The sequence below is a fragment of the Labeo rohita genome, chromosome 4 (assembly GCF_022985175.1).
Source record: "Labeo rohita strain BAU-BD-2019 chromosome 4, IGBB_LRoh.1.0, whole genome shotgun sequence".
Classification (NCBI taxonomy): domain Eukaryota; kingdom Metazoa; phylum Chordata; class Actinopteri; order Cypriniformes; family Cyprinidae; genus Labeo; species Labeo rohita.
The window spans coordinates 13,066,171-13,084,470 of record NC_066872.1 but is presented as its reverse complement, the minus strand read 5'-3'; the positions used below and the strand labels follow the sequence as shown (position 1 = coordinate 13,084,470).

Below are 18,300 nucleotides of genomic sequence, written 5' to 3'. Positions count from 1 at the left end.
CATGTGTACAAACCGTACGTTTTATCTTAGGGATTGAGCAGATGGTAGTTGATAGTGATCGTGACTAGACCCCATGTGATCAGAGGATTAATTACAAAATTTAATAGATAACAGAGTTAAAGTTTATCATTTGTACGTGTTTACAAACTCAAGCGATGTTAAAACAGTGCAAGAGAAGACGAAAGAGCAAACAACAGAACAAACAAAACAAGGATAAATCTATATTAATTTCTACAGTGAACACACTCAGAAGAATTGGACAAACTGAGGACGAGTTTCAACATCTGGAAAAAAGTTTGGAAAATGAAAAGATCCGAGCAGCAATGGTAAAAAACAAAACAAAACTCACCAGTGCAACATTTCTTTTCTAAATCTTTGACAGTCAATCATTTATTTGAACTATTCTACTGAATTTATGACTGAACAATGGTTTACAGAAAGCATGAGCTCATTGAATAGAATATCTTTGTCACTGTACAAGTACAATAAGATTTAGTTTGAAACTTACAAATTGATACCGAAGCTTAAAAATATAAATGACATACAGTGGAAATATGACATTTTCAATTCTAAAATGTTTGCAGCAGTATTAAAATAGTGCAAATAGCTCAGATGTGCAATGCAGCATTAAAGCCTAAACAGGACAATCAGAAAACAATGTCATAAAAACAGTAGGGGTGAAATAATTATTCCATGTACATTTGAGGTTAATGTGTGAACTGGGCTACGTTTTAGTTACAGCAGCATCACTGTGTTGTTATGAAATCAGTTGTGCCAGACAATTTGTATCCCTTGTACACTGTCACATAAAACACTACCTGCCTGACACTGGCATGTGTTATTCAGGTGTCAAAGTTGTGCAGAATTGAAGGAAGAAACCTCAAAGATGGTGCCAGAAGGATGTTGGACAGGTACAGTCTTCAAAACGTGTCACATTAATCAAATATTGTGGTGTCGATACTCTAAGTTACAATGCAAATCAGAAATTTTAAGAAATAATTCCTTTACTGGTTATTTTGAAATATCAAACTTTGTCTACAATTAACAACCTCTATCTATATTACATTTTAGAGTTTTAAAAAATTCCCTCATATCCAGATTCAACATGAAGGGGGTGGTCCGATGCAGAAGGAGGCATTTGAAAAGCCTGCACTGTTCTCACTCATTAAAGGTTTGAATATACAACACAACATTTACCAGAGAGATTCTCTCTTTTTTACACACTGAATGGTGATACACAATATATCTCTTGTTTTTGTTTTCAGTGTTTATTGTGACTCTCTGTCACTGTCTAGTGTAATTTAAGTTAAAAAAAAAAAAAAAAATCTTTTCTTATGCTGTTTTTGTTTCTTATTTGGCAGATGCAGTGATGATCAACTTCCCGACAGCAACAGAGTTGGACTTGAGGAATGCAGTTTATACAAGCATTTTATACAAGAAATAAAACCAATAATCATTTTAAAACTGTTGGTTGTTTTATTTGTTAAAATAAGTAAGCCAATGCAAGGGTTACTTTTTTTCTAACACATTTTAATTGATCAGTAATGTTTTAATGTTAAGTGTGATAACATGCTCTTGATTTGTATTAGATTTATTTCTTAAGGTATTTAAAATATTTTATTTTCATTTTTTATTTTTAAGTTGTTAAATTCAATTTTTTTATCATAATATTTATAGTTAAGTGTATTGTATTTATAATGTTTTATTTTGTTATTAATTCTTTTGCATTTTTATGATCTTGTACTGTCTTAAGTTGGTTAAAATGTTATTTTTCTTAACAAAAGCTGTATATTTAATTTGTGGATGGATTACCATTTTGTTGTCTATTAGATGTACATTTGTAGGCGTTCATTAGCTGTCAATTTAATGACTCAAATGCTCCGATGTCCACTCACATTGAAAAGCTGCTGTCTGTTAATGATGATTTGACAATTTCAGTTTACTCATAGCTAGATAGATATCACCAGGGTTTAAATTGGGCCGGGGCCATCCGGGGCTGAGCCCTGGCACATAGATTCAATTGAATGTGAATAAATGAAAATGTTCCCTGAGAACACCTAGTAAAGACACAGTGATGCGGTCTGGACCGTGGCGCCGACTTCCTTTGAAATATGCTTAACAATTGCGCCTACTCCGTCCCCCCACCCCAAATGCTGTCTGTTCATACGTGCATGAATATGTCAGGGGAGGCACACAGACTGGTAAAATAATAATTAATTATTGATTACTAATTTGAATCAGTACATTATAAAGAAAACAATGCCTTAAAATGGGATCTTTAAACTGGTGAACCCTTGTAAACTTTTCAGTCCAAGGATTCAGTAAATGAATGTGTTCATAGTAAGTTCAGAACAGCAGAGATTGTGGAGAATCACGTCCAGATATAAGTAAGTTATTGTTTTCAGCTAGTATTTGGGGCTTATGCCCACTTTTCCAGGCATCACTACACCACTGATTTAGAGTAAGTGGTGAATAGTGTATATAACTACTGTATATAATGTATGCACTGACGGTATAAGGATGCGCTGCTGAGGCGAGACTCACACAGACTCTCCAGGAGAAATTAAAATAACACAGATAAACTCAGCATGATAAAGTAAAAATTCAGAAAATAAAAAGTTGATATATTTAAATTACAGTTAGTTAAACAACATCACACATTTTCAGCATCACGACTGTTCAATAGTTCTATTTCAGCAGCAAAAAATAATCTCAAAGAAAGACAGCAAAACCACATCTCGATTCATTACTGAATAATTCATTGTTTTGAACAAATCGGTTGAGTCAAAGTGACATTATCCCATGACAAACATCTGATGAATCAAAAAATGCCCTTGAATTAGATATTAAAAAACATGCAGATTTATATGTCACAGCAGATAGAAAGCTGATGAGAATAATGCTTCAGAATTAATCATATTTGCAAAAAAAAAAAAAAAAAAAAATTATATACAGTACTGTGCAAAAGTTTTAGGCCACTAGTATTTTCATCAGCTAAAAAATGGTTTAAAGTAAGTTATTTCTATCTTTTGCTGTAGTGTGTCAGTAAAAAACATCAGTTTACATTTCCAAACATTCTGTTTGCCATTAATTGTAATAATCTAGTGAGATTTTTGTTTGCACAAGGAGTCTGACAACAGCCAGTGCTCCACACAGAGATCTGATCTCACCATCATCCAGTCTGTCTCTGGAATGACATGAAGAAACAGAAAAACTGAGACAGACTAAATCCAGAAGAACTGTGGCAACATCTCCAAGATGTTTCAAGTAACCTACCTGCAAAGCTCCCTGAAAAACTATGCACAAGTGCACATAGGGCAAAAGCTACTTTAAACGCAAAGGATGGTCACATCAAATGCTGAAAGAAAATCTATTTATGACATTGTTTTTGACAGCATCCTCATTTTATGTGCCTAACTGTCTAAAAATCTGAACAGTACTGTAGCTTTGTAGGTGTAGGTCTCTTAAAGCATCTTGGAGATGTTGCCACAGTTCTTCTGGATTTAGTCTGTCTCCATTTTTTCTGTTTCTTAAGACAGACTGGATTGAATGATGGAGAGATCAGATCTGTTTGCACAAGGAGTCTGACAACAGCCTGTGCTCCACACAAAAATCTCACTGGATTATTATAATTAATGGCAAAATGAATGTTTAGAAATGTAAACTGATATTTTCTACTGACACAATACAGCAAAAGACTGACTTCAACTGACTTTGAACCATTTTTAGCTGATGAAAATACTAGTGGTCTAAGACTTCTGCACAGTACTATGTATATATATATATTAGGGATGCACCGATACCACTTTTTCCAGTACTCGCCCGATACCGATACTTTTATTTTTGGTACTTGCCGATTCCGAGTACCGATACCATATTTTTTTAATTTAACCAGTAAATTTGTAAAATATTGGATACAGAAACTAAAATAATATGTATAATGTTAGTCGGTTAACTTCTTTTATTAAATGGAAACAGTCAAACCAAAATTTATTCAGATATCTTTTCTCACATTTATCAGACAACATTTCTCACATTATCATAAACTGTGTCCTGCACCCACTAGTAAAAAAAAAAAAAAAAAAAAAAAAAAATCAAACATTAGGTGGTGTATATCTGGTGTCTGAATAATTTTTGGTTTGACTATATATCCCTTAGTTATTTTTATTTTTACACTTAATTATGCCCATTAAAATGTGTTTTGTTACTTTCACTGTTTAATTCTTTAAACTGCCCCGCTGCAGCTGCTCAGTACTTTAATCACGCGTTTTGTTGTAATAATGCAGGGAGCCACTCGTCATCAATCTCATAACTCTGATATTTTCAGAAATATAAGTAGCGTTTTTCATCTGAAACATGCTGCTATTTGGGCTATAATCGAAGACTCAAATAATGCAGAAACACTCCTGAAGCCAGCAAAACATTCGCAACGCGTTCAAGTACAGTACAGCCTAGTGCATTTCACACAGACTGCTAGTTTCACTTTCGCCGTACAGTCGTGTATGCTTAAGGTTTAACATAATCTTTTATAGTGAGCAGCTCTATAAATTTTGTTTTATATTCATGAGTTTGTTTTAATCCAAATCATGCATGTGCTAAGTGAGCGAACATTAATAAAGATCATGCAACAAAAGCGCGCGCTCTCTCTCTTTCTCTTTGGCGCTCGCTCTCGCTTCCCCTCTCTCTCTCTCTTTCTCTCTCTCTCTCTCTCGTTAAAATAACTTGTGCATTGCTTTACTCACTTGTTTTTGACATATCCGACAGAACTACTACAAACTTTCCAGTGATGTCAAGGCGGGATCTTAACTCGACAAGCCTGCACATCTTCACCTCCGCGCGCTCATTCCACTCTGCGTGCATTAGCTCGCGCGCACCAGCTATACAGGCGTTAATACTGAATGTTTAACATTATATTACTTGCATACATATACTTCGTAGACATTCTTAATCTCTGATGACTCCATTCTGCTGTCTGTTGTTCTGTTGTCGGTGTTTCTTTGCCTGAATACGCACTTGTCACATGCTGTGTGGTATCGGCGTTTGGTATCGGGGCATTTTAACGAGTACGAGTAGGAGTACAGGAGCTCAGTATCGGGCCCGATACCGGTGCATCCCTATATATATATATATATATATATATATATATATATATAATATTATACATAACAAATCCCAATTTAAGCCCGGATATCACTTAATAGTCTAATTCCAGAGCCTGTGAAAAGTTTTTTTTTTTTTCCTCAGTCAGAAGGAATTTTGTTGAAATCATTGATGCTTGTATAGTCGTGGTATGTCATGGTACCTTACAAAAATGGTTTTCAATCCTGGACCCACAGCACTGTACATTTTGTACATCTCTCTTTACTGACACACTCTAATATTTGCCTCACATTTCAGGATGAAAACACTAACATTTCAGGTGAAGAAAAATCCACTTCTTCCCTTCAAAACGTCTAGGTTACATCTGTAACCCTCGTTCCCTGAAGGAGGGAACGGAGACGTTACGTCGAGTGACGTATTTGGGATCGTACTTGGGAGCCCAGTCACCTCTGAGCTAAAGAGAAAAGGCCAATGAAAATTGGCGAGTGGATCTTGCACGGCAAGCCACTCCCCCGTACATACGGGTATATAAGGTGGTGGCGTGCATCCACTCATTCAGGTTTTTGCTGAGGAGCCGAGCCGAAACCCAGCTTTCAGCATAGTTCAGGATTGTGGCAAGGGGACGTAACGTCTCCGTTCCCTTCTTCAGGGAACGAGGGTTACAGATGTAACCTGGACATTCCCCTTCAGTCGTCCACTCCGACGTTACGTCGTGATAGGTGTCGCCCAGCCTGCAGCTCTACAGATATCTGCTAGAGAGGCGTCGTGCGCCAACGCATAGGAGGAGTGGAGTGGGCTCTAACTCCTAAGGGGCACGGCTCACCTTGGGAGTCTCGTACGCCAAGGTGATGGCATCTACCACCCAGTGGGCCAACCTCTGTTTTGAGACAGCATTACCCTTCTGCTGTCCACCAAAGCAGATAAAGAGCTGCTCGGAGCGCCTGAAGCTCCGGGTGCGGTCCACGTAGATTCGCAAAGCGTGAACGGGACACAGCAACGCAAAGGCCGGGTCTGCCTCCTCCGAGGGCAGAGCTTGCAGGTTCACCACCTGATCCCGAAAGGGGGTGGTGGGAACCTTGGGCACATAGCCCGGTCTGGGTCTCAGGATCACGTGAGAGTCAGCCGGACCGCATTCTAGGCACGCTTCGTTAGCAGAGAAGACTTGTAGGTCTCCTATCCTCTTGATAGAAACGAGCGCGGTCAGGAGCACTGTCTTTAATGACAGGAATTTTAGCTCTACTGAACCGAGTGGCTCGAAGGAAGCTCTCCGCAGGCCTAAGAGGACTACTGAGAGATCCCAAGAGGGAAAGAGACGTGGTCTAGGAGGGTTTAACCTCCTAGCACCTCTCAGGATTCTAGTGACCAAGTGGTGTTTGCCTAAGGACCTGCCGTCCACTGCCTCATGATACGCTGCAATTGCTGTAATGTACACTTTCAGGGTGGAGGGGGACAGCCTCCGCTCCAACCCTTCCTGCAGAAAGGCAAGCACCACTCTGATCGAGCATCTCTGAGGGTCCTCTCAGCGAGAGGAACACCAATCAACGAACAGATCCCACTTCAGGGTGTAGGCCTGCCTCGTAAAGGGGGCTCTAGCCTGAGTGATAGTGTCTACCACGGTTTGGGGGAGGCCAGCGAGGTCTGCTGCGTCCCGTCCAGGAGCCACACGTGGAGGTTCCACAGGTCGGGACGCGGGTGCCAGATCATGCCCATCCCCTGAGAAAGAAGGTCTCTCCTCAGGGGAATTTTCCAGGGAGGGTCTGTCGCGAGAAGCATGAGGTCGGGAAACCAGGTTCGGGTGGGCCAGTGAGGCGCAACCAGCAGAACCTGCTCCTCGTCTTCCCTGATCTTGCACAGGGTCTGTGCAAGGAGGCTCACTGGGGGAAAGGAGTACTTGAGAAGCCCCTGGGGCCAGCTGTGTGCCAGCACGTCCCTGCCGAGGGGAGCCTTGGTTAGGGAGTAAAAGAGCTGGCAATGGGAGGACTCCGGGGAGGCGAACAGGTCCACCTGAGCCTCTCCGAATCGACTCCAAATTAGCTGGAGTACCTGGGGTTGGAGTTGTCATTCTCCAGGATGTGTGAGCTGTCATGAGAGCGCATCGGCTGCACGATTGAGCTCTCCTGGAATGTGAACAGCGCGCAGCGATTTGAGCCACGTCTGACTCCAGAGGAGGAGATGGTGGGCGAGTTGCGACATGCGACGGGAGTGTAGACCTGGTGGTTGATGTATGCTACGGTCGCTGTATTGTCCGTGCGGACTAGCACGTGTTTGTGTCGCAGCATCGGCAGAAACCGCCGAAGGGCGAGAAACACTGCTAGCAACTCGAGGCAAGTGACATGCCAACGCAGTCGAGGTCCTGTCCAGGAGCCCGAAGCTGCTTGCCCGTTGCAAATGGCACCCCAGCCCGTCGCGGAGGCATCTGTGTTGACCACCATATGTCTGGACACCTGTCTTAAGGGCACTCCTGCCCGTAGGAACGCAGGGTCTGACCACAGGCTGAAGAGGAGGCGGCATTCCGGGGTAACGCCGACCCGGAAGGTATCGCGGTGCCATGCCCATCTCGGGATCCGGTCGTGTAGCCAACGCTGGAGCAGTCTCATGTGGAGCGAGCCGAGTGGCGTCACAGCGACTGCGGCTGCCATATGCCCCAGGAGCCTCTGGAAGTATTTGAGAGGGACCGCTGTTTTGTGCCTGAAGTTTCAGACAGTTCAGCATTGACTGCACGCGCTCGTTCATGAGACGTGCTGTCATGTTGACCAAATCCAACTCCATACCGAGAAAAGAGATGCTCTGCACAGGGGAGAGCTTGCTCTTCTCCCAGGTCCCTGTGCTGACACAACAGATCTCGAGAGTGAGCTATTATCAGGGTATCGAGGTATTATCGAGGTAGAATCGACACATGAAAGTACGCGTCCTTCAGGTCGATGGCTGCAAACCAATCAGGAAGCTGGGCGTCGTTCAGAAACCGAACTCGAGGCTGAAAACCTGGAGATAGAGAAAATTGCTCTTCTTTTGAGTGGGTGGGTACCACTGACCCGTGGGTCAGCGGCAGCAGCGAAGACACCATCCCCCGGCCCTCCCCCGAGGGTGGGGGTGGCGATGTTGGAACCGCCCGAAGAACAATCTCCTCCATCTCCAGGCTGCCCGTGTCAGGGTCGCCTCGCCGTCTTACGGGTCTTCCCTCTGGCAGGCGGCTGAGCAGCGGGCTGCGCCGTCTTCCTGTGGCTGGCTCGACGCCCCCGCTGAGGGGTTGCCCCCACGATGGTGCGGGGGGCGGAGCAGGTGTAGATGCCGCAGGGGGACACCCTCGGTGACGAGCAGGCGGAGGTCGAGCACCCGACGCTTTGTCACGACAGGCAAGATGTGTTTGATAGCCTCCGTCTGCTTTTGTACTGCCGAGAACTGCTGGGCAAAGTCCTCGACAGTGTCGCCGAAAAGGCCAACCTGGGAGACGGGTGCGTCGAGAAATCGAACTTTGTCGACGTCAGACATCTGCGCCAGGTTGAGCCAGAGATGGCTCTCTTGGACCATCATGGTGGACATTACCTGACCCACTGCTCCTGATCATGTGGCAGAGCTTTCCCGTTGGAAAGGTCTAAGACTCCTAAATAGATATTTGGCCACTGTTTTCGCTACAAATTATGTAGGAAAAGTAATAGATTAATTTATGACAAGAGTGCACCTCAAAAATGTACATCATAACAGGAGTTCTGACCTGTCACAAAAAAGGCTTTTTCCCTATCATGTTTTATAAATTGTAAGAAATTATATATCAGTTGAAAACTCAAAATGTATCTCTTGAAAACCATTTTAAAATCAGACATTGCATCACATGGAAAATGTACATAAAGTCATATTACAAAATGTTTTCGTTCATGAATTATAAAAATTTAAGTTTGGATTTTTAACATATTTAACATTTTCATGTCTATGTTCAAAATGGGTGTGACAGTTAAAGGATTAATAAACCAATGACATTTCTTAATTGATGAAAGCATTCTTCCTGTTTAACATTAATACAAGTAGTTTTTCATTTTAAAGATCATACCAGTTTCCTATCAAACAAACTTCTCCTAAGCCACAGAAAAATGTTTCTTTATTTTAGTTTATTTTATTTAGTTATTCACACTTCATCAATTTAATTTATTCACTCTTTGATGTTTGTCAGTCTTAGAACTTACGGCCTGTTATATCAGCTGAAACGCGCTTATGTATGTACATGTAGGTAGTTAAATATCAAGGTGAATGCAAATGTTTTGTTCCACGCTACACAATAAAACGAGAGGATTTTCTTTCCGTAAGACTTGCAGACTGGTAGTTAAAACACACGTTCACGCGCATGTAGTTAATTGTCTAAACTTAACATCATCACACGAAATGTAAAAAGCTTGTATCACACAGCCCAATAAACCAGAGAGGTTGGTGTGTGGGGGTCTACGATCGGCGATGCATGGCTTATCAGATCAGCCAATGTTGTAAAACACTAAAGATGGTTTCTGAGGGTTTGCGACTCATTTACAGTCTAATTGAGGGGATCTGGCATTTTTAACTTTTGTGGGGGCTGTGTCAGGTAAAGTTCAGTGATCAAAACAGATATTTTTTCTAAGATGTTCAGTGATCAAAAGGGTATCTATTCCAACCATTTATGGTATACACCTGTGAGCGCAGCTGGGTCTACTGGTGTTGTGAACTTTGCCAAAAAGTTGGTAGTAGGTCAAAGGATGTGCACTGAACCTTTTTTACAACACACAGCTGGATCTGTGTGAGGGCATCTGGTGGATGACAGGAATGTTTATAATGTGGATCTGGTGAATGTGGCTTCAAACTGATGTTCAGGATGAGGTTAGACAGATAAAGGAGAAGTTGATAACAACAAACTTAAATAGGGACGAATGTGATTGTTTTAACAAACCGGTGTATGCTGTTGGGAAATTCATTTTTCATTGTTTCATTTTAGTGAATATTGTTTGTTTAGTTACATTTGTTATCTCTTTATATTCACTCCTAGATTTTTCAGTCCTCAACACAAGCACAGACACGTACACAAACACTCACACAAACACAAGCACAAACATACATACAAACTCAAACACAAACATGCACGCAAAAACAAAAAACAAACATGCATGTAAACACAAACACAAATGCAAACTCGAACACAAACATACATACAAACTCAAACACAAAATGGCAAACATATATGAGGCGCCACGTAGGATTTAAATCAAACTTCGCTTATCAATACATACACAAAACACGTGCATATACACCTAGAAATTACTTGCGTATACATGTATACTGTTGGATGTTCAATATATATATATATGAAATACACGTGCACACTAATATGAAATCCATACCAATACATCTTTTATTAGTAATGAATACATATACACTTGTGAATAACTTGTATATAAATATAAGCTTAACGCATGCATAGGCTAATAGACACTCGCTTATACGTATAAACTTGATCCACGCATATACATATAAACTCGCTGCATGCAGACACAACTGTACATACTGGCATATACATATAAACTTGACCCATGCATATACACCTAAAAACGCTCACACATACATATAAACTCGTTGCGCGCATATACACCCATAAAACACTCACGCAAACATACAAAATAAATTTCAGGTTAGACGCATGCTTGAGTTGTGTATATACATATATGCAAGTGATTTCATATTTGGATGTGCGTTAACTTTTCAGTGCAAACGGAAGGCATTTCAGTGTAAACGGAAGGCATCTCAGTGTAAAAGGAAGTAGCGGCACTTCCGGCGGAATCTCCAGATGCCGGGCCATTTTAAAACGCTTAACGTGACTTAATGCATTAAAATTGTGTTTTAAAAAGACCTTTAATATAGAATACGATATACCAGGGGCGAATTTCCACTGGGCACTTTTTAAAATCCCATTCAGCACCGCCGAGAGTCCGCGCGATCGTTCAAACAAAACCGAAAGTAAAACGTGCACGCGCACACGCCTTCAAAAGCAATTTTAATACCCGGCGCTTAGAGCGTGACTCCCCAATGCGTGCAAATTAGGCTACATAACATATTTAGGATGTTATTAGTATGTAGGCTCAAGCATGCATCTTACCTGAAATTTATTTTGTATGTTTGCGTGAGTGTTTTATGGGTGTATATGCGCACAACAAGTTTATATGTATGTGTGAGTGTTTTTAGGTGTATATGCATGGGTCAAGTTTATATGTATATGCGAGTATGTACAGGTGTGTCTGCATGCAGCGAGTTTATATGTACATGTGCGTGTTGTTGTAGGTGTATATACATGGATCAAGTTTATATGTATATGCGAGTATGTACAGGTGTGTCTGCATGCAGTGAGTTTATTCATTCTACTTTCTTCATTCACTTAGGTCAGAGGAGAACCGGTCCCCAAATGAGACTGAAATATTTTTTTTCTCCATTTGTGTCACCTGATAGAGTTTGAGTTTCTTGTCACTGTCACCTCCTGGCTTTTTTAGTTCGATTCTGAAAGTCACGTAACTTTCAGAAATGTATTGATATAACTGCATTGACTAAAACCATTGTATAAGAACAAAGCTTAAACTGAATTAAGCTGCACTATCATCTTCTGAAGAGCTGCTTTACAGCCAAATTACATCCTGCAACATCAAACTGGTATTGTACTAAATTGTATAAAGCACTAAAGAAATGAAGGTGACTTAACTTGTCTTATTTTGTGGTGTACTGTCATTTGTGTTTTTCTCTCTGTAATTTCCACATTGGCTCCTTCCGTCTCTTTGACAGAAAGCTGATCAAAGAAGATAAGAAACATTTTCCAGAGTGCTGTCTGTGTCCTGCTGTCCTGTTGAAACTGTTGTGTATTCTTATGGTTGAGTTTATTTATTTGTTTATTTTTGGCATTGCTAATCTGAGGTAATGTCAATTAATCTACTGTAATAGTGACACCAATGTGTAACTTCTAATATTCCAAGTTAGAGCTTTTTTGTTCCTTCATTTACAACTTGTTAATATTTTCAACATAAATGATACATTTGAATATGTTTGTTTTTACCATTTATAAAAACTGCAGGAAGGTGGCTGCATTTTTAGTTGTGTTTTCACTGTCTGCTCCTGTTTTGTGGCCAGTTATGGAGTTAAAGTTTTGTTTTGTTGTTAATTTGTTTTGTCTGATCAGTTTAGTTAAGATTTTACTCCTCAGACCAGTGCTTTATATTCCTTTATATTGTTGCATCCTATAGAAACTCCTAGACTCATATAGATATACAGAGACACTGAAAAGTTTAAACAATAAAACCCAAAAACTCCTCCTGCTTGACATACTTGAGTTTGTCCAGTGAGCAGTTTGGATCCTCCAGTTTTTCAGAGAGCAGTTTGACTCCTGAATCTCCTGGGTGATTGTAGCTCAGATCCAGCTCTCTCAGGTGTGAGGGGTTTGAACTCAGAGCTGAAGACACATAACCACAGCCTTCCTCTGTCACCATACAGCCAGACAACCTACAAACACATACAACAACAGTCCACATCACATTAGTGTGTTTATTGTTCCTTTTAATATTGAACTGATTGTGATCAGTAAAAACAACTGGTCACAAAAAAGATAATTTTGTGCTCATTTAGCATTATCAGGAAGAAACAAATATTCCCCCAAATCATTGGACATTATATATCTTGCATTTAAATGCAAAAGTAAAGTATTAGATCTCTCACACAAACAATAGTGGCACAATACTGTTCCTGAAAACGTATGTCAACAACATAGTAAAAGAAAGAATATAAAGATAAGATTTAAAAACAAAACTTCTTGTTCTAAAATTAAATAAGAAGCTGCTTGCAGATTCCCACAGTCACACTTGTAAACACAACACTGAAATCCACACTTGAAGATTTTAAGCCTGATTTGCCTCCCTAAGCAATCCGGGAGGAATAGCCAGATTCAAGGCTTGTCACAAATAACTTTTTGTCCAAAAAAATCCTCAGTTGTGTGGTGTCATAATGATTAATTCACTGCTCCTGATCATGTCAGAGCAAACATATTTGATATTTATGACTCTTGATCATGCTGCCTCTGATGTGATACCCATCGTAGTTCCCCAGATCTCAATCCAATCAAGCGTCTGTGGGATGTGCTGAACAAACAAGTCCGATTTATGAAAGCCCCACCACGCAGCTCATGACTTAAAGGATCTGCTGCAAACATATTGATGCCAGATACTACAGCACACCTTCAGGTGTCTAGTGGAGTCCATGCCTTGACACTTCAGGGCTGTTTTGGCAGCAAAAGGGGGACCAACACAATATTAGGAAGGTGGTCATAATGTTTGCCTGTTCGGTATATACGTGATGCAATCTGGGAAAATCCATGGGATGTCGTGCTGGGACATTTTCAATAAATTCGAAAAATAGGTTGAATGTCTTTTTTTTTTTTTTGCCAAAATTAGGTTTTCATTCAATTATTATTATATAATATCTTATATCATCTCTGAAAATATCTTGGCAAAATGCACTTGTTTAGCGCAGAGAACTGGTGATTTATTGCAGCAATCAGAAATGACTGTGTCTTTCTCTTGTGTTAAGAAAGCACTAGGAGGTGCACCACAACAGTTAACCTATCAAAATAAACCATGTAACCTATATAATAAAGATGTATAAATACACATTTCCCACCAGTCCTGTGTTAACTACAGCACAAACTGTTTATTTATTTATTTATTAATATCGTGAGATGGCAAAGTAGCTGCTCGTCTCAATCTTGGTGATGTCAGTGACCTAAACAATGTTATAATGGACTATTTCACATCCAGAGATACAGAGAAATGTATGTGTGTGTGTTTCCTGTTGTACATGAATTACAGTGAATTATTGATCTTGCCTTTCATTTACATCTGGAAGGGAATTTCATCTGCACTGCATTTTATCTACACTACATACTTGCTGTGCTAACATCATAGAGGAAACAAAAAGTGTGAGAAGGATGAATCCATGCTTGACAAGCTCCTCTCATCATCTCCACAGGCCTCTTCCTTTGTGACAGTGGTGTTGTTCTGTACCTCTTGTTCCAAAAGAGCACTTTAATGACCAACTGAATGTTCTCAAACTTAAATTTTGAAAAAAATGTTTGGACATGTACATGTAAAGAACAGAAGTTGACCTAGGAGGACTACAAATCTGCACTATCAAAAATCATAGCACAACATTTAAATAAGTATTTATAAGTATTGACACTCTTTTAAAGACTCTTCTAAAGACTTTGGATCTGTTCCCTAGTTTCGCTAAAGGAGAGGCCATAATGTCTTAGTTTATTAGTGTAACTCTGATTTTATTTAAAATGTGTCTCTACCTGCTACCTGTCCTTCCACCTCACTCTACACTTCTTCTCTGTCCATGTCTTCTTACAGTTTCTCCTCTTGCTCTTCTTATTACACCAATGTAGTAAGGATGCACTGTTTTTTACATCCACCTCTCTGATCATCTCTGTTTAACCCCCTCCCCCTTTTGTGCAGATTTTCTCTTTCTTTTTGTGTATTTTCCGCTTTATAGTTAAAGCAATTGTGATAAATGTGTAGGCAATGAGGAAAAGTGTGTTTTCTGTGTGTTATTAAATGAACAGTTATTAGTTTAAGGCAATATAGCATGTGCATTTGATGATATGACAAATTACAGAGTTTTGTTTGTTGTGTTTGGACAAAAATACATAAATGCTTGTGACAGAAGGAGCTAAAATTTATTTATTTTTATTTTTTATATTTTATATATTATGAAAACATTTAAGAATTTTGTGCATAGTGTTTTGAGAAAATCATTGGCATGATTTGTAATTTGTATGAAATTAATGAAAACTTGCAATCCATTTAGGACAATTAAAAAGTGGTTCAGATCACTCTGTTACCTGTTTTGAGAACAGTGACCTGTGTTTGAAGAAATGTGTCAAATCGATTAAGAAAAACTGTAATATCCAATGATGCATGTCTTTTGCAACAATTAAGAGTGAATGTGTACATATTTTAAATTAAAAATATTCTTTGCAAATAATATATTTTTTAAAATCCATGTTATCAGTGGCCCAAACTCACAACGCTGGCAGAACTAAGAAATGTTAGTTTCTTGTGTCAGTGAATACAGTGGTACACTTCACTTGTATATTGTATATGTGTATAATCAAATTATAATCATTCCACCGCTTGCCTGTTGACAGTTCACAATTCTTCACATCTCAGTATATACGAATATAATTCTTAAGTTGTAATACGCCCAGTGTTGAATTAGGCTAACTGAAGTGTTTTAATGCCAAAAAAAACGAAAAAAACAAAATTACACTGATGGCCATTAGCTTTTTTTATTTGGCTGCATTATCCAAAGGCACATCACCTGGCAAATCATTAGAAGGCTTATTTAAAGGGAATGGTTGTGGTGAGGAGTTTTGTCAAACTATGGCACTGATACAGGGAATAGCTGTGCAAAACCAAAGACGGCGCTGTCTGCGTAGCCATAGTGTATATGTGTGCTAAAACTTTAGTCTCTGCTGCAATTCCACAATAAATACATACATACATATATAAATATATAAATAAATGCATACATACACCAGGGTCCGTATTTATCAAGCATCAAATAATTACTCTCAAGAACACTGCTAAGAATTGACTTAAGTGTAAAACAATTCTTGGCTTAAAACTGAGCTGAAAAGTTAGTTATCAAGCATCTCAGTCATAATTTAAGCGAAGTGTAGGACTATATTTGAAGTGTCAGTCTTAGAAATGATTCACGACACTTTGCCGTGCCACAAACAGGATTTTGGATTATAAAATACACACAGACCAATCACTGAATAGATTTCCTTATTTAAGAATATTCTCAGATAAATTCACATTGAATGGTTAAAATCCTCATGGGAGTTTACATTCAACACACGTTTGACAATAAAGAATTTTCAAGAGAAGACATTATGACAACGAAACGAAGCGTCATCACAACCTTCTATTTAGGGGTGTGCCGATTTACAATATAATTGTGTATTGACGATAGAGATATTGCCTGTTGCTGATGCCTTTGACAACAGCAAGACAATCATCATTTTTATTATTATTATTATCCGTCAAAAATATAGTCGCCTCTCTTTACTGATGCAGTGCAGAGAGTCACTTCTGTGTCTAGACGCCGTTACAGTGAATTCAATAGTGCTCAAATGATGAGATGGAATTGTGTGATGACTTGGTTTATTCACAAAACAAAGAAGGTAATAAACAAGAAGTAATTAGCACACTGGTGTTATTCACAATATGAACTTATAAGCATCAACTGAAACCTTACATCTGCTGGCGTCTTCCACAGTTCCATGAGCTCATTACGTCATTTACTGGGGACGCCATATTTAAACAATCTTTCGTGACAGTCTTTCACCAGCAGATGTCACTATATTGACATATAAAAATAATGTCTCATACAGCAGCAAAATACTCTTTATAGTTATTTATTCAAACTGACTGATGAATTTATGGACACCGAATGGTTATTCTGAGGTAAATCTATTGTTATGTAACAATGTTTACACACTGGTGTACATCTTTACACGTTTTTCCACAGTTTGACAGAGAACGAGAGATTACATGAGACATTTCAGTAAGTTCTTATAAAATAGCCTAACTTTTGATGTTAATTCATGTGCATTTCATACTATAGTAGTAAAAACAAAGATATAATGGGTTAACTTGTTGCTTGAACTGCGGTGTTAAAGCGATCCTAATAAACATGAATTTTCATTACATAAAAATAGATTTAAAACAGTGTATTATATTTCTATAATCCCTCCTGCAGATCCTCATTTTTACAAGAAAAGATGTCATTAAAACAACATAAGATCTCATTATTATGACATAATTGAGTGGAAAAAAGCAAGGCAGCAATGCACCACCGTAGCATATAGACTAAGCTCTTGATAACAAGAAGCCATAGTATCAGTTATTAATGAGAAATGTTAATGATATTGCCAATATCCACACAACTGACGCCTCTGTCATTTTCAATCTCTCTCAATCTGCGTCTAAGCATGTGTGCCGTCAACACGGCTGTTTGGCAGAGATGAGGACTGAAAACTTGATACTCATCGTGTCAGTTTAATATGTGAACATACAAAAGATGTGACTGCAGAACAATCAGGAAAAAGGCGTTACTTGAACATTTTTAAGTGTAAATAATATATAGTCGCTGGTGCCAACCTCAGCATATTTTTGGTCACAGTCTGGAGCCCTGTTATAGTGCACTTCTGTTTTTTTTTTTGTTTGTTTGTTTGTTTTTTTTTTTTTTGCACAGTACACATAAAAACAAATGCCGTTAAAAGCATGTTTCAAAAAATAAATTGCTGATTATGTATCTTAAGACTCATATCCAGATCAACCTGCATCAGTGTTGCATCCTACTAAAAGTAGCCAAATTCTATTAAAATATTTAGGCCATATTTACTATTTCAAATGTACATTTCAATTAGCCAGTGTCAAGTGCTACATCCAAACCAGAAGTGGCCATCATCTGTTCTATGATATATGGGGAATATTTGCCATGTTAAATGTGGGAGAAGTTAGGCTTACATACTGATTAGCCAAAGCTGACTGTGCCATATATTTGCCAAAAGTGGCCCAAATTGTTATGAATTATTTGGCCAATATTTGTCATATTATATGTGGGCCACTTTAGGCTCACAGCCACATTAGCCAGTGTTTACTGTACCATATCTTTGCCAAAGCTGACCCAAATACATTTTAATATACCTGGAAAACATTTGCTGAAACATGTGGACCACATCTGGTTTAAACCCTGATTAGCCTTTGTTGATTGTGCCATATTTTTTTGCCAAAGGTGACCCACATCCGGATGCTGTCTGGAAATGGTTTTGTCTTTTGTTCTGGCATTGCATTGAAAGCAGATTAAACATTTGTTGACAAAATTCAGTGGCCATTTATTGTGGTAGCATTTTGTTAATTATTTTATGGAAAACCAGTTACCTCAGTATCTCCAGCTGACAGTTTGGACTCTTCAGTCCTTCAGAAAGAAGCTTCACTCCAGAATCCTGCAGGTCATTGTTACTCAGATCCAGCTCTTTCAGGACAGAGTTTGAGGATTTCAAAACTGATGACAAACTCCCACAGGACTGAGCAGTGAGTTCACACCCACACAACCTATGAAGATGAACAAAACAAACAGCCATAT

General features: G+C 39.1%; 1 protein-coding gene and 1 long non-coding RNA gene across 17 annotated transcripts in view; one reads left to right on the top strand and one right to left on the bottom strand.

Moving 5' to 3' along the window:
• Positions 1-12,388, top strand: part of LOC127164356 (uncharacterized) — a 268,320-nt gene extending 255,932 nt beyond the window's left edge. The window contains exon 2 of the long non-coding RNA XR_007827629.1: positions 12,174-12,388. This is a non-coding gene — a long non-coding RNA (uncharacterized LOC127164356). The remainder of the gene's footprint in view (positions 1-12,173) is intronic.
• The window catches only part of LOC127164348 (NACHT, LRR and PYD domains-containing protein 3), a 1,126,570-nt gene that overhangs the window by 1,066,100 nt on the left and 42,170 nt on the right, over positions 1-18,300 (bottom strand). For 4 of the 16 annotated variants that reach the window (XR_007827625.1, XR_007827626.1, XM_051108234.1 and 1 more), the window contains 2 exons: positions 18,096-18,269; positions 12,421-12,594 (listed from right to left, as the gene is read on the bottom strand). The exons of 11 other annotated variants lie outside the window; for them this stretch is intronic. Coding sequence is in view for 2 of the 5 variants with exons in the window: in XM_051108234.1 (XP_050964191.1) it covers positions 12,421-12,594; positions 18,096-18,269 (348 nt within the window). In the remaining 3 variants the exon portion in view is untranslated. The remainder of the gene's footprint in view (positions 1-12,420; positions 12,595-18,095; positions 18,270-18,300) is intronic. One more of the 16 variants, XR_007827627.1, reaches the window with a different exon arrangement.